We start from the raw sequence: 21350 nt of genomic DNA, 5'->3' as shown, positions 1-21350 counted from the left end.
AAGGAAAAGAAGGTAGATCTACATGTACTGCTATGGAAAAATGTCCAAGGTATCCTCGTAAGGGGAAGAAGGAACAGAGAATGGGTATTACAGGAAGAGTTTATTTTTCAATAAAAATGCTTAAATATGCAGAAATAACTTCTAAAAGCATTCACAAGAGATAGCAGTAGTTACTCTGGGGAGTGAAAAAGGTGTAGGTGTCGGGGAGAGGGACACTACCACGCTTTCTACTTTTCAATACTATTTTTTTTCTCAATTATATTTTTAAAAATTTAAAACTCACTAAAACTTTTTAGATATACAAAAACCAGATCAATGTTGGCTGTAAGGGGTTCATTTTTTTTTTTTTTAAGTGGGAGAATGATCTCATAGTTAGACTACAAAAGAGTCCTTATCTCCTAAAGATAACATACTGAGATTTTTTAAAAAGATTTTATTTATGAGAGAGAGAGAGAGAGAGATCACAATTAGAAGCAGGGGCAGAGGGAGAAGCAGCGTCCCCAATGAGCAGGGAGTCTGCTTCGGGACTCCATCCCAGGACCCTGGATCCTGACCTGAGCCAAGGCAGACACTTAATCAACTGAGCCACCCAGGCGCCCAACATACTGACATGTTTAGAATTAAATGATACCTGGGATTTCCTTGTAAATAATCCAAGGGGTGGGATGGGTGGAGGGTTGGGGGGAAGTACCAAGGGCTCTAAATAAAATGAGACTGCTAGCAATTAACTGCTCAAGCGAGGTTAAAGGTACACAGGGGTTCATTACATTACTCTACTCACCTTGGTAGATGTTTAAAAATTTCTATATTAAAAAGGTCTAAAACAAAATGAGATTGGAACTAGAGAACTTTTCGGATACCAAAGGAAATTTACAGAACTCATAACTTGAGTGCTCACCTTGGAAGCACAAATACAACTGGTCACTAGCTTAAATGATAAAATATTTTTAATATGGTATTTATTTCTAGCAGACACAAAATGTGTCATAATGAAATTGCGAGAGTCACTCCAGAGAGGCCGACGGGCTCTGCCTGGTACAAGCAGGATGTCTCGTAAGCTCACACTTGGCTTCAGCCGGGGCAACATCCTGCACTGACTGCTCTCCCAGGAGTACCTTTCACTTTTAGGGTCGAGGCAGACAGCTTCTCTCCTTCAGGCTTCATTGTTGGGGGCTTGTTGTGAACAAGCTTCCACCATCCTGGTTCTCCGAACTCTTGAGCACCGGAACGGAAGAACATCGGGCTTCCCACGCTGAGGCAACCCGCTACTGTGCTCCACCAAGTCGAAGTCTTTTTCCTGGAAAAGTCCAAGGATTTAAAAATTACTGGCTTTTCAGTGCTCTCATTATGTAGAAAATACACTCTGTATACTCTAGGACTCAAAGCCTGTGATACCCTAGGGAACCTCCAATCTTTGAACGAAAAGAGCCTAACAGTCAAGCGAGAAGCTCTGGGGGCACCTGGGTGGCTCAGTCAGTTGCCTCTGGTTTCAGCTCAGGTCATGATCTTAGGGTCATGAGACTGTGCCCCACGTGTGCTCTGTGCTCACCAGGGAATATACTTGAGATTCTCTCTCTCCCTCTTTCTTTGCCTCTCTCCCCACTCATGTGTACTCTCCCTCTCTCAAAATAAATATATATTTAAAAAAAAAAAAAAAAAAGGAGAGGCTCTGAAGCCTGCCTGGCTTCAAGTCCTGGTTCTACCACCTTCTGGCTGCCTCAGTTTCTCCTTCTTTAAAATCAGAGTAACAGAAGTTAGCTCAGAAGGTTGCTGTGGGGATTAAATGAAATAATTCAAACAAAGCTCAAAATAAAACACTTATCCCAATTATCATGATTATGGAGTTCCACAGGCTAATTGAAATGAAAGTTGTCTTTATATGTGAATTAAATACAGCTTTCAAGAAAGCAAGCAAGAGAGGGGAGCCTGGGTGGTTCAGTGGGTTAAGTCTCTGCCTTTGGCTCAGGTCGTGATCTCAGGGTCCTGGGGTCAAGACCCACATCGGGCTCTCTGCTCAGTGGGGAGCCTGCTTGTGATCTCTCTGTCAAATATAAATAAAAATCTTTAAAAAAAAAAAAAAAGAAAGAAAAAAAAAAAAAAAAAAAGCAAGCAAGCAAGAGAATCATTAGCCCTAGTGAACAGTTCACTTTACCCCAGGAGTCAGATGCAACGCTCAGGCAGCTTGTTTGCCTATACATAATAGAGTGGAATAAAACTATACATTATGTTCCACAAATACAGTTGAACACTGGGGGAAATAACCAGTTTTGGGGAAAAAAAAAAAAAAGAAAATATGTAACAAAAACTTGAAATGATACGTAAAACGTCAACTACTCAGATTCCTGTTGAAAATGTTTTTAAAGGCAACTGTTGTATTTCCACCTTGAAATCACAATTACCTGAAATCCTGAAACACGGTCTCTCATTAGAAGACCAGCCTTAACAGGTGGAAAATATTCTTAGGAGGCAAAAAGAAAAAAAGGATTCTTAGGGACAAAGATGTGCTAGAAAAGAAAGAAAAACTACAAACATATGCTTTAATAGGCACGAGCACTCTGAGATGGGGACAATGATACCTTACCTTCCGCCCCAGTGTTTTGGTCCCAGAGCACCTCTCCTACATTTATACCTTTTCCCAATCTTTCCAAGCCCCACTATTGCCCAAAGGATAGTGTGGGCGTTGGGGGGGGGGGCTGTCTCACACAGTAGGCATGCTAGTCTAGCTGATGGTGCCTCTTTACCCAAGTCCCTGAGGCACAGCTTACTTTCCTTCCAGCTTTATTCTTTCTGTTGCTCTGACCCAGTAACTCCTACTCTCCTACCCTCAAGATTTGCTTACTCTTATTTCTGCTTGCTCAAACCTGCTTCTGAATCCCTGAAGGGAATTTTACATTTCAGCTACTGAACTTTTCAGCTCCAGAATTTCTTCTTGGTTTCTTTTCAGTTTTTTTTTTTTTTAGTTTTTTTTTAAAGTTTTTATTTATTTGACAGAGAGAGAGATCACAAGTAGGCAGAGAGGCAGGCAGAGAGAAGCGGGCGGGGGGTGGGGTGGGGGGAGAAGCAGGCTCCCTGCTGAGCAGAAAGCCTGATGTGGGGCTCGATCCCAGAACGCTGAGATCATGACCTGAGCTGAAGGCCGAGGCCCAACCCACTGAGCCACCCAGGTGCCCCTCTTTTCAGGTTTTTAATCTCTCTGTTGATATTTCTGTTTTGTTTAGACATCATTTGCTTGACTTTCTCCACATCACTTCTTTGGGCATCTTCACCACAGTTGTTTAGGTCTTTGTCTGAGGATGCCTGGGTGGCTCAGCTGGCTGAGCGTCTGCCTTTGGCTCGGGTCATGACTCCGGGGGTCCTGGGATCGAGCCCCGCATCAGGCTCCTTGTTCAGCGGGCAGCCTGCTTCTCCCTCTCTCTCTACCTGCCCCTCCCCCTGCTTGTGCTCTGTCAAATATATCAATAAAATCTTTTTAAAAAAAAAAGTCTTTTTCTGGTAGATCCACTGATAAGTCATTTTCAGGGACAGTTTCTGTTGGTTTGTTTTTTATCCTTTGAATGGGCCATACTTTCCTGTTTCTTTGTATTCTTTATACATTTTTGTTGAAAATTAGATATTTGAATTTAAAAATATAGTAACTCTGGAAATCAGACCATTTTCCTTCCCTGAAGTTTAAGCGTTTTTGTTTTCCTGATTGTTGTAAGGTATTTCTGTATCAAAGATCCGCCTGAGGTATAAATTTTAAGTTCTTCTTGGGTCATTCCCCTGGGCATGCCCAATGACTTTCTGATTTCCTCTGTGTATGTGGTTACTTTTGACTGTCTTACTCTTCCATGTCTGGCTCCGAAAGGGGGGCAAAGAGAAAAATGAAGGTGGGGAGGAAAGTGCCAGCGTTTTAAGTCCCCTTGAAGTCACTGCAGCCAGAGGGAAAAGGGCTGACAACCATTCAGGGGAGGTGCAACCCACCTCTTCATATTCATTTCTGTGATCAGAAGCAGCAATCAGTGATCCAAGCAGATTCCTGGTATTTGGAGGACAAGGTCCTTTTTGTCTACCCTGACTCCCACAAGCTGTGTATGAGCTGCTTTGGGAACAAGTGCATTGCTTGCCGCCACAGGGCTGAACGGTGTGGAATGGGGAAAAGTCACTGTGCTAAGAGCAAAATCCACCACAATCCATGTAATTTACCTTCCAAGCCTCCCCCTGGAAGTTTCAAGACTTCAGTATAGATCGAAGATCCAAAAATAATTACATCAGACAGATTCTGCCATTTCAACTGTTTTAGGGAAAGACTTCTGGTGCTTCCTACCCTGCTATCTTCCTGGAATCCTTGCCATATCATTTAAAAAGTTTTAAATAATATGAATGTGTTTTATCATATTTCATCAAATGTAAGATTCATTGACTTTAAGATATACCACTTTATGCACAACAAAACAAGAAATCTAGCCATCAGTTATGACACACTATCCCTTGTAAGATTGTATCCAGCTTGTATCCAGCTATCAGAGATGTGAATATAAGAATGTGTGCATTGTAAAAACCAACTAAATATGGTAATAGAGGAAAGTATTCAAAGTATTCTTCACTAATCAAAGATCTCCTATATACTGAACACCTGAAATTAATAAAACACTGTTATGTTGAACTACACTGGAATAAGAAAAAAAAAGTTGGGGACGGATGCCTGGGTAGCTCAGTCATTAAGCATCTGCCTTTGGCTCAGGTCATGATCCCAGGGTCCTGGGATCAAGCTCCGCATCAGGTTCCCTGCTCAGTGGGGAGTCTGCTTCTTCCTCTCCCACCTACCCTACTTGCGTTCCCTCTCTCGCTGTCTCTCTCTCTCTGTCAAATAAATAAATCTAAAAACAAAAGTTACATCTCCTAGAAAAATTCAAGGCTGGGATTATAAAAGCAGATTAAATGATCACACATACAAATGCAATTAAACTGCAGTAATTAATTAAAGCTTTTGTACACATTTAAACTTGTTTCCACAACATGTACATAAAGTCTTTTGAATAAACCTTTACATATTTCAACTTCAGTAAAACATTAAAGGCATATAAAAGCAAACATCTGAAAGAAAATGTATTCAAATCTTGTACTTCATTACACAGTATACTATACTGTATGGTAAGTGAGAAATACTTATCATTAAGAATTTAAAGAACGTTGGGGCGCTTGGGTGGCTCAGTGAGTCAAGCCTCTACCTTTGGCTCAGGTCATGATCCCAGGGTCCTGGTGTGGAGCCCCGTGTCGGGCTCTCTGCTTGGCAGGGATCCTGCTCCCCCCCACACACACACACCTTCTGCCTGCCTCTCTGCCTACCTGTGATCTCTGTCTGTTAAATAAATAAATAAAATCTTTAAAAAAAAGAATTTAAAGAATGTTCTATGGATAGCAGAATGAAAATCTTCAGTAGCTATGAAAAAGCTCTAACTGTGCATGTCCTCTGCAGGCCGCTTCCCTGGGGCATAGTGATTCTGCCTAGGTTCACAGAGATGTGTGAGTATATATGCGCTGACTGACTCTGGCAAGGGGTTTCAGGTGGCTTTTCCAATAACTGATGCTGACAGCAGAGTCCCCAGAGCAAAGGACAGCACTGAGGCAGGAAACTGAGTGACAAGGAATCACAGAGGAATTTTTTTTTGAGAGAGGAAGTGTGCACACGTGAGCTCGCAGGCCCAAGCAGGCAGGGGACCGGCAGAGATAGAATCCACTCCCAGGCTGGGGCAGGCACGGCTCAGTCTCACGACCCTGAGATCACAACTTGAGCCAAACACAAGAATCAGAAGCTTCACCAAGTGAGCCATCCAGGCGCCCCACAGAGTAATTTTTAATGTTCCTTCAATCCTTCTGATGAGATCAAGGAGAAGGGTTGTTGCTTTAAATTCTCCCTAACAACCGCTGGTACCCTTTTTAATCAAGACAGAGGGTCTCGATTGCCTTTACAGGCCTTGGGATCCAGCTACAATTTAATAGCACTGTTTTATTTTTAGCACACCTATTTTTATAGTGTCATTCTATGTATGGCAAATGATATGGGTCTTCTACTTACGATGGTGGTTTGAAGTTTCTTTTTAGAATGAATGTCTTTATTAAAAAAAAAAAAGTGTCTGAATTTAAATAAGTAAATGGTAATTCAAGTGATACACTAACACAGCCAAAACCCACTAGTTTAATGGCTAAACTGCACAGAAACTGGAGAGTAATTAATGCCTTTCAGTAAAGTATTAAAAAGGAAGAAAGCCTTGGCTGATTCCTCTCAGAACATGCTCTGCAAATGAACAAATGAAACAACTGAAGAACTTATGTTAAAATGTGGTAAAATCCTTAAAAACAGGCAATTTAAATCCAATTTCTTCAAGAAGACAATCTACCAAGCAGAATGGCACTTAGATAAGGAAAACATTCCAAGATCTAATTTTATCAGTTTTCTCCCTTTCTTGCGCCTTATAAATGGGGTGTATTAAGTTCCATAAATAGTGCTAAATCATTAAACTAAGACAACAGATTTCCTTTCTTAAAGAAAAGAACCAGTTATACTGTCAATTCTTTTCTTAGAAGCACTAAATAACTCAAGAACAAAAATAAAACCGAACTGAATCTCTTCTATTTTCTCTGCACAGCGAGCATTCAGAAAGCCACTCCTCTCGGCTGTCCGCCCTGAGCTCCCAGTGATGCTGGCAGAGCTGTGACCTCTCTGCGCCGGATGAAACAGAGGCCACAGTGCCTTCAGAGTGAAGGCAGGTACAGACTCCCTGTTCTGATTGTGATCAGAGCCTGTGGCACATCTACTCTGACCCAATTAGGCAAGATTTATGAACCTCACACGGGATGTCAGAGGGCAACTAACAATCAGCATCTCACACGATTTGCCAGTGCAGCTGCAAACTCATTAATCCCTAATAGCAATAAAAATCTTGTTGATCTCAGTATCTGTGCACTGGATTACTGAAGCAGCCACCAAGGAGGCGTGCTCAGCCGGAAAGTCAGTGCACTATCACAGAGAAGAATGAATGAGCAAGCCTTATGCGTATTAATGCGCCTAGACTTTGCTAAGCGCTGCAACACCAAAACGTTATCAACAGGTTCTATCTGCTAGTTAATAAAAACAAATACGGCACTGCTAGGAGTCCATTCATGAAGAGCAATTTAAAGAGGTACAGTCCATCACTGTCATTTTCTTCCTCTGACCTTCCGTAAGATACTGATTTCAAAAGGATATGATGACCCTATATCCCCACATTAGAGTTACTCATCCAACTATGAAACAGCCTCATGCAACCCAATGTTCTATGTTTTAACTTTCTAAGAATCTCTTCAAATCTCTTCATGCTCAGTAGAAACTAAAAGTTTCCTCTAAAGTAGGAGGAGAAAAGTCTGGAAACCTATACCTGTTTTTAAAGATATTATTCATGAGAGAGAGAGAGAGACAGAGAGAGCACAAGTGGAAGGAAGAGGCAGAGACAGAAGGAGAAGCAGACTCCCCACTGTGCAAGGAGCCTGCCATGGGGCTCAGTCCTAAAACCCTGGGATCATGACCTAAGCCAAAGACAGACGCTTCACTGACTGAGCCACCCAGGCACTCCTAGAAACCTATACTTCTAATAGTATATGCTTCCACTTTGGTTTTTGGTAAAAAAATTTTTTAACTTAAAAAAGTAACAACATCTTCTGGAATTAAAACATTCTTTGTAACTGCCACAAGTACGAATTCCTAAAGGGCTTCGTTAGGCTGTCTCAAACCTTGTGTACCTTGCACTTTTCTTCTTCATTCAAGTGTAAGTTTTTTAAAAATCATATTACCTATTCCCTAGTAAAAAGGTCCAATGTTTCTCAATAAAGGCGCAGATATCTTCTTTCCATCGGAAATAACCTTGCCGTCCACTTCCTTCTAGAGACAAGTTGTACATTGCCAGCATGACAACCTGGAACACAAATCCAACAAGGGCTGGGAGAAAAGCATCATTAGGGATGCTAATCTTCCAAGGGAAATGGTCATTGTTTTATACCTGTGTAGGAATGGGTGGGGAACAGAGGGTGGAAAAGAAAGGATAATACCTTGGAATAGTCTCAGTAGAGAATTTTATTTCCTGTTTTGCTTCCAACACTAGTGCTTCCAGCACTAACCCACTACAGTATGTGCAGTTGTTCCTGACACACTGCATATGCAGGGCTGAGGTGTGGCTGAACTGGTCAGGATAAGAAACAGCCATCCTAAGCAACTAAGCAACCTGTCGTTGCTACTCCCCTCCGCAACCCTGTTCCCTGCATCTCTCCATCCTACACGAAATGCTAAGCAACTAAGCAATCTGGCTGTGGTTACTACTCCCCGCCCCACCCCATCCCTGCATCTCTCCATCTTACACAATGAGGCACTAGATAGGTGATAACCTCTGGCCGTGAGCCCTCCAGGTACCTACTACAGCCCCCATTTTCTCACTGCTGGGGCTGACCTTTATTAAATATTTTGAAAGTTACCCCTGCCTATATATTTTTCTAAGCTCTTTACAGAGCAGAAACAGAAGACTCTCAGAATTTCAAAGCTGAAAATAATGTTAGTCACCATCTACTCAGTGTTTAGCCATTTTCATACATAGAAATCTTTCTTCGGATGACATTAGCATTAGACAGAGAGGCCCGAGCCAAGAGGTCTGGCTGCTCAGCCCGCTCTGAGGCTCCAAGACACCCCCAGAGCTCCATGTGAAAACTCCTCATCTGGTCCAGCCTTGCTTGTTTACAGGTAATGAATTCATGGTCCCAAATTGGGAAGTGTTTTCCAGAAATATAAGTAACACATGTTCACTGTAAAAGATTTCAATAATAGAAGAGCAAAGAGGGAGTAAAAAGCACTCTGAATTAAATCTACCATCAAGAAACAATCACTTCTGAGACATTCAATCACCATGCCTTTAGGCATTTCTTCTTACATTTACACGCAATTTTGAATTATGTAATTTCATATAAATCGATAAAATGATACCAGCTATTCAAAACTACGTTTTCGGGGCACCTGGGTGGCTCAGAGGGTTAAGCCTCTGCCTTCAGCTCAGGTCATGATCTCAGGGTCCCGGGCTTGCATCCCACACGGGCTCTCTGCTCAGCAGGGAGCCTGCTTCCGCCTCTCTCTCTACCTGCCTCTCTGCCTGCTTATGATCTCTGTCAAATAAATAAATGAAATCTTATAAATAAATAAATAAAACAAAACTAGGTTTTCAACCTAATAGAAACAATGATTGATTTGGGGCCACTGAAACTGAAAAGGGGACAGAGAATCCATGAAAAGACACTAATTTGATTCTTCTTTCCAGAAAGCGCACCCTGAAAGTGTAAGGGGGCTACTGAACTACAATTCAGGCTCCCTACCACCTGTGCACACAGCTTGAGACCCCCAATGGTCCAGAGGATAATCTGACTTCAAGGGCCTGGTAATGCTGAACACTTCTAATAATGCTTACGTTTCCCATTAATTGAGCTCCCCCCTCCTTAGACTCCTGCAACTTACAGACAGCCCACCAAACAATTAACCTCATCTACAGAGTTTTCACGTTCTTCCACACATTTTTGAAACAGGTCCCCATCAGCCAACAAACATCTTTAAAACAGTTACTGTCCACTGGGATTTACTATTTAATGGATATGGAATTTCAGCATGGCAAGATAAAAATGTTCTGGAGATGGACAGTGGTGATGGTTGCAAAACAATGTGAATGTACCTAAGGCTGCTGAATGATATGCTAAAAAAACAGATAAAATGGTAAACTTTCATGTTATATATATTTTACCACAATTTTAAGAACTTATTGTTCAAGAAATACTTTAATGAGAGACTGAAATGAGCTGCTTCTGCCTACTCCCAAAGCGCTCAGACACATTGATTCACTGTTAATCTCAGCTGTAGAGACATTGTCTGCTACTCTATTTCTGGTATTTGAGGGGGGGGGGCGTACGTGTGAAATATTTCATGACTTTAGAAAGTTAAAATTCATATATTTACTGGAAAATAACTTTTTCTATAACCACTTAGTATTTATCGCACAAACTTCAAACTCAATATATGAAGGAGATGGTTTTCCTCCTCTCCTGGAATCTGAAATCCTAAGTAAAGGAATCCCAGGTCAGTGTTCGGCTCTCCCACTACCAGCCCAAGCCCATCAGTGACAGTGTGTCCCCAGGGCAGAGATCCAGGCTGGCAGAGCCACAGCAGGCACTTCACCAGCATGTGCTGGGAAACACCCAGAAAAATAAGGAGAATAGGTCATGGTACATTCTCTACCTGCCACAGAAGAGTAAATGTCCAGGATGAGAATGTAACAAGTCCCCTACCCTTCCCAAACACATGATTGAGCTTCTCCTGCATTTCCAACTGTGGTTCACAAATCACCGAGGAGAGGACACAAGAAAGGGCTTGGAAAAAAGGTCAGGAGACCAGACTCCTTCACTAATGGCATTTTGCGATTAAACAAGCATTTCTACTTATTACTTGGATGAATCAACAAAGTTAAGATGTAAAAAGATAGTAAAGCTACATTCCAATATACTGGTTGGTGATATCGATCAATAGAATCTATCCAAAACCATCTGATTCCCTTTCAGCTCTTTCTTAAGAGTCTGGGTTTTTTATGTACGACTGGAAATACTGGTCAGTAGTTTACCAAGACCAGATCTACCAAGTGTCTGACCTACCACTTCATCATACCAGGGTATTATCTCCCATCAGTCTGTCTTCTGGCAGTGCAAACATGATTTTCAAGTGATGTTAGTATAATTAAATGTGCAAACTGAACCAATATTTTATCTTCTAAGCAATATACCCAAAAGCCGGTTGTTCTTTTCAAAAGAACCTCGACAGGGGCACCTGTGTAGCTCAATGGGTTAAGCCTCTGCCTTGGGCTCATGTCATAATCTCAGGGTCCTGGGATGGAGCCCCACATCAGGTTCTCTGCTGAGCGGGGAATCCACTTCCCCCTCTCTCTCTGCCTGCCTCTCTGCCTACTTGTGATCTCTCTCTGTCAAATAAATAAGTAAAAAAATAACCTCCATAAAACACTCGTATTCTTGCAAATAAACTATACATATTTACTATTCTTGCTCTTTACGGCTTTTTGAGAAGCTACTTGCAGATCAAATGCAAATCTGCCATGGGTATATGCATCAGAGTAATCTACTAATATTAATCTGACCTTGTCTAGACATAACATCCCATGCACATGCTGAGAAAAACACAATTATAATATTTATGAGGCTATGGCCTCAGTACAAACTTCCCTTCGTTTTCCACTTGCATATTTTCAGCCAAGTCAAAAAAGGCTCCGTAAGTTCACCACTGACAGATTTCATTAGCACATCTCCTAGGGAAGTACTGACGATTAAAATAACTGTCGAAGCTGCTAAAGCAGCTGCAGTTTATAAGGAATACCTAGTGGCTAAGACCATTTCCTCTACACTCTTTCTCATTACCCTGTGTATTTCCTTCCTAGCAAAAAAAATGCTATGGGTAATTAACTCATTTATTTGTCTGCTTACTGTCTAAAGTGAATACCTAGAATGCTAGCTACCCAGCTGTCTCATTCAGCACCACAGTCTCCAGGCCTGCAACAGCACCGGGTTTGTTTGAGCCACTCAGTAAGTACACTCCATTCATTTTTAGACCTTACTGTTAACACTGGCACCCTGTTCTAGACATATTAATAACAAAACCAAAAAAATTAATGCACGCTGGAGATCAGGAAAAAGCTACTATTCAGGCTACTGTTGGCTTGGATTACAGTGCTGGTACTAAAGATGGTTAAAAGGTGGTCCTAGGTATTCACTGAATAAAAAATATTCAAGTATGTCTGTGTTCAAATATAGAAAAACTGGATTTATGTTGGTTTATGCAATGAGCCACATTATATCTCCCAACGATTTGTGGCAGAATCTTCACATTCTTAAAAATGTAAATATGGCCATCTTTACATTTTTTTTAAATGGTTTTATTGTTCTAAACATGGCTACCAGAAAAATGTGAACCTCACTTTCAATTCCATTAAAATTAGAGTTTGGTAGTACATATAAATGAAATTCTGCGTGTATCAGAGGTTTTCAAGAATCTCAAACTTAATTCACTAAGTTAGCGTCGAGTACTTTTACAAAGAACTCCTTTCTCCATATATTTGGAATATGATTTTCATTGTGAAATAAAAAGTGACCCTCAAAATAGCTCAAAACTCCATGTCTCGAAGTAAGATCCTCATTCTCTGAATATTCATTCCAATAAATTCTTTGGGGGATCATCCTCCTGAATTCAAGGAGGACAGCTTTTACTCACTTGCTGCCACGTAAGCTTCAGCCTTTCATACTGCTCCTTGCCATCTTCTGAGCAGTCAGAACAAGTGAACCTAAAAAAATTATCACCCTTAAGGTAACTGAGCTGTTCCCTCAGCTGACCTAGGAGAAAAACAAAAAGGCACATCACAGGTTTATCTACAGCAATGTTTATCAGTTTATCAACCAGATTTTCCATGCTTTCCATGTTTTTCCTTTTTCAGCCAACCCATGATAGCAGGATGGGAATAGGGAAGGTAGAAAAGATTTTTGTTTTCTAACATAATATATAACTTTTACAAGATACTGGAAAAGCAAGTTTTTATTGCTGTCACTGGATTTTCCAACTGTTGATATTCCTGACTCCTATGGGTCACTTTGCTTTTTTTTTTTTTTTAAGATTTTATTATTTGACAGAGAGAGACACAGTGAGAGGGAACACAAGCAGGGCAAGTGGGAGAGGGAGCAGCAGGCTTCCCGGGGAGCAGAGAGCCCAATGCAGGGCTGGATCCCAGGACTCTGGGATCATGACCTGAGCCAAAGACAGATGCTTAACAACTAAACCACCCAGGCACCCCTCTTTACATATTCTTCCAAGAAACATCTGAGTTCCCACTGCATGCCAGGTACTGGCGTAAGAACTGGAATACAGTACCCAAGACAGTCTGCTCTTAGCATTTGATGAATTTTGAGGGCCACAGATGAGGAAATGTCATCACAACAGCACAGAGGTCCTCCATCCTCATGGCGCATCAGAACCACTCAGGGAGTGGTTTTGGTTTCTTAAAAATATGCCTGGGCCTATCTCACACAGAATGAGTCGATTTCTGAAAATGGGTATGGGTCTCTGCCTTTTTCAATGTTCGTCAGGTGATGCTGATGCTCTGGGAGACAGGACAACCAGTGGAATGGAATGTGCTGTGTACCATAGGGCAATGTGAGGGCACAGAAAAGGGAGGCCCAACCTCTAATAGGAAGATGGGAGGCCTAGAAGAGTGGGGTCTCTAGGGGGCTTTGAAGAAGGACTAGAATTGGCCAGGGGAAGAGGGGTGCCTGGGGGCTAAAGAGACACACATTCGAGAGGAAATTAAAATGTGCCAAGACCTTAGGATAAGAAAGAATTGTTTGTGGAGAATTAAAAGCTCACCCTAACTGCAAATTTCTGGTTGTGTGGGGACAGGACACTGACAAGAGAAGTTGAAGCTAGCAGGGTCTATCGTGAAAGACTGTTTAAAATAGATTCTGGGGACACCTGGGTGGCTCAGTTGGTTAAGTGGCTGTCTTCGGCTCAAGTCATGATCCCAGTGTCCTGGGATGGAGCCCCAAATCAGGCTCCTTGCTCGGCAGGGAGCTGCTTCTCTCTCTGTCTCTGTCTGCCACTCTGTCTGCATGTGCTCGCTCTCACTCTCTGACAAATAAATAAATAAAATCTTAAAAAAAAAAAAAAAATCCTGAGGACAAGGGGAATGCCATTGAGATTTTCAGGCAGGTGTGTGACTCAATAAGCAGACACTGCTCAAAAGCAACATTAGCTAATGCATAGAAAGTTCTAGATTTTTTCCTATGAAATGAAATGAAAATGTTAACTTATTAATAGTAACAATTATTCTGAATAGTAAGTCCATCTTAAACACATTTCCACATACCAGAAAATGATGCCTTTCACATATATATATACACATATACATACACATACACACACATAGAAATTTCTCTTAGTTATAAACACAAAGAATTCCTCTGGTACATATGTCTTTACTAGTCTCTGCCTAATGCGAAAATCCTGTTTTGGTAAGACTCATGATGGCTGGCAAAGCATGCTCCTTGAAAGCCAGGAAGCTGGCAGATGCAAAGATTAAGTTAAAAGCGTGAGGTATCAGGAGAGCATGTGTGTGTGTATCTCTTGCCAGCAGATCTAGGAGGCCAGCAAGTGGAAAACAAGAATGGTCCCAGAAAAAGAGCATAAAATACTTTTAATCTGCTAATTCTCACTTACTTCAACATTCAACAGCAGTTTTCCATGGGAGTTAAATATTACCAGAGTAACTTGAACTTTAATTCTATACTTACTGGGCCCATTATTTGGCCCCAAATCTGTGACATGATCTTGTTAGAACAATGTGGCTAATTCTTTAAATAACGCAGAATTTCCAATTTTCTGATTTTTATTGGATTGCCATCAAGAACATTAATTTAACAATGTGAAAGGTTGACAGTAATTTTTATTAATACAAATGTGTCTATGCTTTATAGAAATCTGTCATTAACCAACTAAACTAATAATAAATATAATAATTATCTTTTTATTTAGGTCCATTTTACATTTCATGTTTTGTTCACAGATTAGAAAAACAAACCTCTACACAGGAAAGGACAAATGAAAGGAATTGAGAAGCTCCTTACTGGCTGGTATCCATTTTTGGCACTTGTCACAGAAGTAGGACAGCTGCTCCTCCATCCACGACACATCTCCTTCATCACTGTTGAGGGAATCCCCACTCTGATCATGAGATAAGTCCACTGATGCCTGGTCCTCCGATTCCACGATCAAGAGAGTCTCCCCCTCCACCTCTCCCTCCTCCAGCCCTTCTGAGGTAGATGTTCTCGTGGCTTCATCGTCGTGCCGGCTTATCAAACTACCCAGGTGGATGTTACTATCCATCCCTTCCTCTCACAGGTTCCAAAGTCCTTTTCACTAAAAATCCTAAACTCTAGACACGAAGCTTACAGGGGCTTCTACCAGGACCACAAAGACAGAAATTCTTCAGAAGAGTGTCTGCCTGCTTCTTGACTCAGACGGGACTTTCAAAGCAGTAATTTAGAACATATGATCCACTGTCCTTTTCTTTGGCCAAGCTGGAAAGGACAGTGACCAAAAAAAGGCTGAAGTCCTCACTAAGCTACCTTCCATCCACACACGCACACTCACACTTGACACTGTCCCATCAATACTTGACAACCATTTTGGGTCATGTTTTTTGAGATCCTTTTGCCAATAACATCTTCTCTCTTTCTGCTTCAAGTTGCTCAGTCAAAATAATCTGTTCTCCCAAAAGACGAATGTTTTCTTTTTTCCGATTTTGTCTCTCAATGTCTCTGATCACTCCATCATGAAGCCTCTAAAAATGTAAGAAACAGATTTCAGTAACACCTTGGACAGGTGGTTTCCATCCTCATGCCATTCAATCTGAGTAACAGTGCTACTAAAATATACTGAAAACTTTGAGACTCCAAATATGCAATTACTATTTCAACTTTCTCCATAAATGTAAAATGTAATAAACCATCAGATTAATTTGGTGGTGTACTCTATCAGTGTTATTACTAAAATGACATCTTACCATATTTTAAGAAATTCCTGAACATTTAGTATAGAGACTTAATGGGAAATAACATTAATTTAAAAAGAAAAAACTGCTCCTGTGTTGAACTTTAAGTTTGATATTCAATGCTTTAAAAGACTTGGTGAGATTTACTATAGTAACTCTATGAACTACTTTCCTGTTGGCAATTATCCTCGCTCATTAATAAACATCGAAGAAAGAAAAAAAAGGTTACTGAAATTTAAATAGTCAGGATGCAAGAAAGAGCCTGATTTTTTTCTTATGTGTAAAGGGAAGTAAAAATTATACAGAATTACTAGCCAATTACACAACTGAGAGAGATGGGAAAAATACAGAGGAAAAAATAAAGGCCCATCAGTGGTAATTATTTTGATAAGCAGTAAAGATAGGTATAAAATTCCAGAACACGGACCTAGCACCCAAGGTGAGACTTTTTAAAGCAAAAATCCAGTCATTACTAATAATTACCATTTTATAGTGTTTAGGTCACAAAATAATTTTTAACAGGGGTCTTGTGAGGTAGAGGCCTCTCTTGTGAGGGGCCCAGGCCTGAGGTTTTTGGGTTTTTTGTTTTAAATTATCAAGTCTATTTTAAAAACTCACAAAGTACCTACTTGCCGGACCTCCTCCAGGCCTAGAGTTTCATTCCCTCTTACAGTGGAGTTGAGGAATTTAAGAGTCTTGGAATAGACAACACAATTGAAAACCAACTTTTTGGAACACTGCTCCTTGGCCAGATCTCCAAGGACATTTGACACCTCCCTCTCCAGTTGCCCCGTCCCGTGCTCCTTAAACCATGACATATTCACCCACACACCCTCCCTGCCTCCCAAGGCGCACACCATGGGCTGGAAACATTCTTCCCAAACCTGCCTCTGAGACCCCACCCTTCCTTTCTCAGACTTCAGAGTATGGCTTAGGAGCTTGCTCTCCTGCCACCATTTGTTACCTTCCTCCAACTACAAGTTTCAGTATTTGCTGATTGCCTGTGATTTCCACTTGAACTACCTTCCTAACCACCAACACCTCTTCACCATTACTCACGTAGCATTACTCTTTTTGTTGGTTTCCTGTAAGGATGAGTGTCAGTAGCTGGTATGGGGTAGACAGTCAAAAAATGAGAGAAAACTACAGTCATTATGTTATTTCTTGCTTCCTTGAAACTTCCAGCACACCCACCCTGTCAATGCTTTATTTTGCTCCTTCCCAGGCTGGAAAGAAAGTCCATGGTGACTGGATGTAAAATAAACACATGTTATTCTGGCCAATCTTTGCCTCACCCAACTTCCAAATACCTAGATCTTTCTGCTCTTCCCCTCTCTAGCACAGTGATACTCCAGCCCGCCTGCATGTTAGAATTCCCTGGGTAGCTTTTAAAAGATGCCTAAACCAGATCCCTCATCTCCAAGAGATTCTGATTTAAGAGGTCTGGAGTAGGTTACATTGTAAAAACTTCTAAGGAACATGAGATGTGTAGCTAGTTCAGAACCAAGTTCTTACCCACCCTACTCCATACTCCTTGAAAATCCCTGCCCTCAGTGACCTCCAAGCTAATTAGGACACACTGCCCTCTACTTCATCTCAAATTTCTTTTGATCTCATTTCCTTTCACTTCTTAGAAGAGAAACTCTCCTGCCTCTGTTCCAAAAGCTACCTCCCTGAGAAGCCATACTTTTCCCCAATCTCTAACTTCTTTCATGCCCTGCATGGTTCATCTCAATACCCCCTCCCTCAAATTCTTACACCATCACACCTTTCTCTGATTTCCAGACTGTGAACGAGGACCAAGACCTCATCTGCTTCACCTCTGTATATCAAGCACACAGCTCAGCCCAATGCAAGAAAGACTGCTTACTAGTTCACCCAGTTCATTCCTTCCATCCTTAGCAAACTAGGCTCAACTCTAACACACGTGCTGACCTAGTTGCCTGTTGTCACATTCAATATTCAGCACTGCTGTGCATCAGTTACAGACTCAGGAACGCCTATCCGTCCTTATCTTTGATTCCCAAAGTGCCTAGTGTGGAGCCTGACACTAGGTCCTTAAACATGGTGAGATCAGTCATTAAAAATGCACCAACTAGAGTAAGGAAAATAGGAACTCAGAAACACAGAATGGACGGCTAATCTACCCATCAGTAAGTCACAGTTACTTCCAGAAACAAAAGTACCGTAAAAAAGAAAATAGTTCCCGGAATTTGGTTTCCATAACTGCTCCGTTAAAGACAAAAGACCAAAAATAAAATAAAATAAAAAGCATCCACCAAATTACCTTAGCCAAAGACACGGAAAGTGAATGCCGGGAAGCCTCCTTAACCCTGGGATCAAAACCTCACTAGCACTGAAACACATCAGGATTGAGCCTCATCCTTGGGCCTGGGTTTGGGGACAAGCCAACAACTTGGTGAGTGCACCCCACGTAAACCCCTTCCCGACTCAAGTTTGCAGCGGCCCAGGTGAGACGCTGAAAAAGTCCGTGTCACGCAGGCTGGTGGTGATTTGGGAACAGGACCGCCGACCACGCCGGGGGCGAGTCTTAGAGAGATCCAGGCGGCTGCGGCGCCGAGGCGTCGGGGACGCCCGGGGTCGCCTGGTGCCTCCCGGTGCACGCGGCCTCGGGGACTGCGGCGCCCAGGACCCGGCGGGCGGCAGCCAGGGCGCAATCGCGAGAGCGCGGGGGAGCCGGGTCGCGCCGCCGAGGAGCCCACGAAACAGGGAAAGACGAGGAGCAGCGGAGAACCACGCGGAGACAGATCGGGGGCCAGAGGTCGCCGTCGTAGCGGCCACCGCGCGGGCCCCGGAAGAGGCGGTCACGTGACACCGACCTGCCGGTCCTGCAGCTGCTTCAGATGCACGCCGGCCACGGTGGCTGCCGTCAGCACCACCGAGAGGCCTAGCACCGCCTTCGAGCTCCTCGACATCCCCGCGCCGGCCACTGCGGCCTCCTCCTACCCGCCAGGGGCCGGGGCCGTCGCCGAACGATTTTCTGCGGGTGCGGGTCAGGCTCGACTGCTCGAGCGCAGAGCCCCGGCTGCCGGGTGCGCCGCCCGCCGCGCTAGGCGCGAGCAATCGAGAGTCGAGCGGCGTTCTCGGCTTCGGGGAAAGCGTTTCTGCGGGTGAGGTCCTGGGACAGGAGTGCTGCTTCCCAATCCTCCCGACCCTGGCACACACGCGCGCGCGCGCACACACACACACATACACACACAGACAGACACACCTGGGACAGGAGTGCCTCTTCCCAATCCTTCCGACCCTGGCGCGCGCGCGCGCGCACACGTACACACGCACACACACACACACCCCTGTCCCCTCTGAGAGCGATGGTGACCCGGGTCATTTGCTCCATACCAACTTCACCAAACTCAGCCTCATTGCCCCTTTGGCGGGGCAGATGCCGCCAGAAGATGGAGTTCTTGCTTGAAGATTCATAATTAAAGATGGAGCTCTTGCTTGAAAATTCATAATTAAATGTAGACATCTTGGTGCTGTGTGCTGGCGGGTCAGGCTCTGAGTTTCCTTAAAACAGAAAGCCTTCTGGCTAAAGAACGTGCTAACTTAGCAGCGACGCCTTGTTGCCTCCAGATAAGAAAAGCACTGGTCTGGGGCGCCTGGGTGGCGCAGTGGGTTAAGCCGCTGCCTTCGGCTCAGGTCATGATCCCAGGGTCCTGGAATCTAGCCCCGCATCGGGCTCTCTGCTCAGCAGGGAGCCTGCTTCCTCCTCTCTCTCTGCCTGCCTCTCTGCCTACTTGTGACCTCTCTCTGTCAAATAAGTAAATAAAATCTTTAAAAAAAAAAAAAAAAGAAAAAAGAAAAAGAAAGAAAAGCACTGGTCGACTTGTTTCCCCTGTAATCTTGAAGAGATCACCTTTATAAGTTCGGAACTGATTCCCACATTACTAGGAAAATGAATGAATGAATGCACGCATGCATGCATGCATGCTGCAGTGAGTCAGGCATTGCACAAGACATCATTTTCACTTTTCCTTAGGGTAGAAAGAAGTTTGGCTTGCAGAAACTGTAAAGTATCTGGTAGAGCACACAATGAAGAGGATTCCCATTAAGTCATTCTTTCCCTCTGGAGTTCACAGGGAGCAAGCGTCTTCCCGTGGAAACAGCTGTGGACAATGTTGATTAGGGCCAGGTCTTGGTTAGCATCACCCAACGGTTTCTCCAGCATTCATTTCTGTGGAGCTTTGCTAGTCCGGTTTCCGTTATTTCACTGTAAATGGCATGAGGTGATTATTGCGGAGATGCCTAGGTGGCTCAGTTGGTTGGACGACTGCCTTCGGCTCAGGTCATGATCCCGGAGTCCCGGGAGCAAGTCCCACATCTGGCTCCCAGCTCCATGGGGAGTCTGCTTCTCCCTCTGACCTCCTCGCTCATGCTCTCTCTCACTGTCTCTCTCTCAAATAAATAAATAAAATCTTTTTAAAAAATTTAAGAAATGTAATAAATTTTTTAAAAAAGTTATTATTCTTTTCAAATCGCATTTTGTCCACAGTAATTTTCTCAGCCAAAGGAGAATGTACCATTGAATTGGAAAACTGGGTTCCTGCCTTAATAGACCATGAAGTTAGAAGAACTTTAATTTAAGGTATATTTGTATACTTTTCTAATTTAAAAAAAAAAAAGCTATATCAAACTGCTTTTTACTTGTTGTGGACTCTAGATATTTTTCTCTATGAGTCATTGAGCCTTCAGCAGAGTTACATGACCTTAGAATTTTGTCAGAGTCAGATTGCCTTCCATCCTATTGTGACTAATTTTTCAATTTGTCTTGTTTAAATGTAATTTTATTCTACTTTTAAAAATCCTGTATGTGGGGGCGCCTAGGAGACTCAGTGGGTTAAGCTGCTGCCTTCGGCTCAGGTCAGATCTCAGGGTCCTGGGATCGAGTCCCGCATAGGGCTCTCTGCTCAGCAGGGAGCCTGCTTCCCTCTCTCTCTCTCTCTGCCTGCCTCTCCATCTACTTGTGATCTCTGTCTGTCAAATAAATAAATAATTTAAAAAAAAAAATCCTGGTGTTAACAGTGTCAGATGAAAAAGTGGATTATCTGTTTAAGTATTTATGATCCTCAGCAGGGCATTTTGTGTAATTACTGCCACATAAATGACTGAAATGTGAGAGAATGACTATAGACTCCTATATCCAATAATCACAAGAAAAGAGACAGGGAGACAGTTGACAAGTGGCAGTTGTTATGTACCGCATATTTGTGTCCTCCTGAAACTCTTATGTTGAAATCCTAATCCCTTAGTGGGGTGGTATAGGAGATGGGGCCTTTGGGAGGTAGTTAGGTTTAGATAAGGTCATGAGGGTAGACCCCCCTCCCCCCAGGATGGATTAGTGTCCTGATAAGAAAAGCAAGAGACTAGAGCTCTTGCTAGGACATAGCAAGAAGACGCCATCTCCAGACCAGGAAGGACCCTCACTGGAACCCAGCCAGGGCTGGCACCCTGATCTCAGAGTTCCCAGGCTCTATAACTGACACATTTCTCCTGTTTAAGCCATGCAGTCTTTGGTTTTTTTGTTATAGCAGCCCAAGCTAAGACAGCAATGAACTGTTCCCCAAAGTTAAGCATGGGTGTGGATTCCTGGTCCAGAGTCAGTATCATCAATAGCGAAGATTCAAGACCCAGTTCTCTCTCAGAACCTTCCAGCAACTCTCCTCCAGGAGACAGATGCTGACTGATCTT

At 42.8% G+C, this 21350-nt stretch overlaps 2 protein-coding genes across 2 annotated transcripts in view; both read right to left on the bottom strand.

The window, feature by feature from the left end:
• KAT14 (lysine acetyltransferase 14) overlaps nucleotides 1–14973 on the bottom strand; it is a 34402-nt gene extending 19429 nt beyond the window's left edge. Inside the window, exons 1-4 of the mRNA XM_059134125.1 lie at nucleotides 14713–14973; nucleotides 12314–12432; nucleotides 7810–7931; nucleotides 1116–1297 (exon numbers count right to left, since the gene is read on the bottom strand). Coding sequence (XP_058990108.1) covers nucleotides 1116–1297; nucleotides 7810–7931; nucleotides 12314–12432; nucleotides 14713–14971 — 682 coding nt within the window. The 5' untranslated portion in view covers nucleotides 14972–14973. The remainder of the gene's footprint in view (nucleotides 1–1115; nucleotides 1298–7809; nucleotides 7932–12313; nucleotides 12433–14712) is intronic.
• A 305-nt stretch (nucleotides 14974–15278) lies between these two features.
• On the bottom strand, nucleotides 15279–18677 carry LOC131808155 (protein PET117 homolog, mitochondrial). Its single transcript, XM_059134126.1, has 2 exons — nucleotides 18479–18677; nucleotides 15279–15428 (listed from the first exon to the last, which is right to left on the bottom strand). The coding sequence occupies exons 1-2, from the start codon at nucleotides 18572–18574 to the stop codon at nucleotides 15279–15281; spliced, it is 246 nt and encodes an 81-aa protein (XP_058990109.1). The 5' UTR covers nucleotides 18575–18677.
• Nucleotides 18678–21350: the final 2673 nt, after the last annotated feature.

This window comes from Mustela lutreola, chromosome 9 (assembly GCF_030435805.1).
Source record: "Mustela lutreola isolate mMusLut2 chromosome 9, mMusLut2.pri, whole genome shotgun sequence".
Classification (NCBI taxonomy): Eukaryota; Metazoa; Chordata; class Mammalia; order Carnivora; family Mustelidae; genus Mustela; species Mustela lutreola.
The sequence above is the reverse complement of the archived record's forward strand: the minus strand, read 5'-3'. Positions and strand labels throughout refer to the sequence as shown.

What these genes read in the sequence shown, in the direction of transcription:
- LOC131808155 (XM_059134126.1), bottom strand. Translation starts at nt 18,574, where the DNA reads ATGTCGAGGAGCTCGAAGGCGGTGCTAGGCCTCTCGGTGGTGCTGACG. An exon ending in AGCAGCTGCAGGACCGGCAG is followed by an intron (nt 15,429 to 18,478) that starts GTCGGTGTCACG and finishes TTACATTTTTAG; the next exon opens with AGGCTTCATGATGGAGTGAT.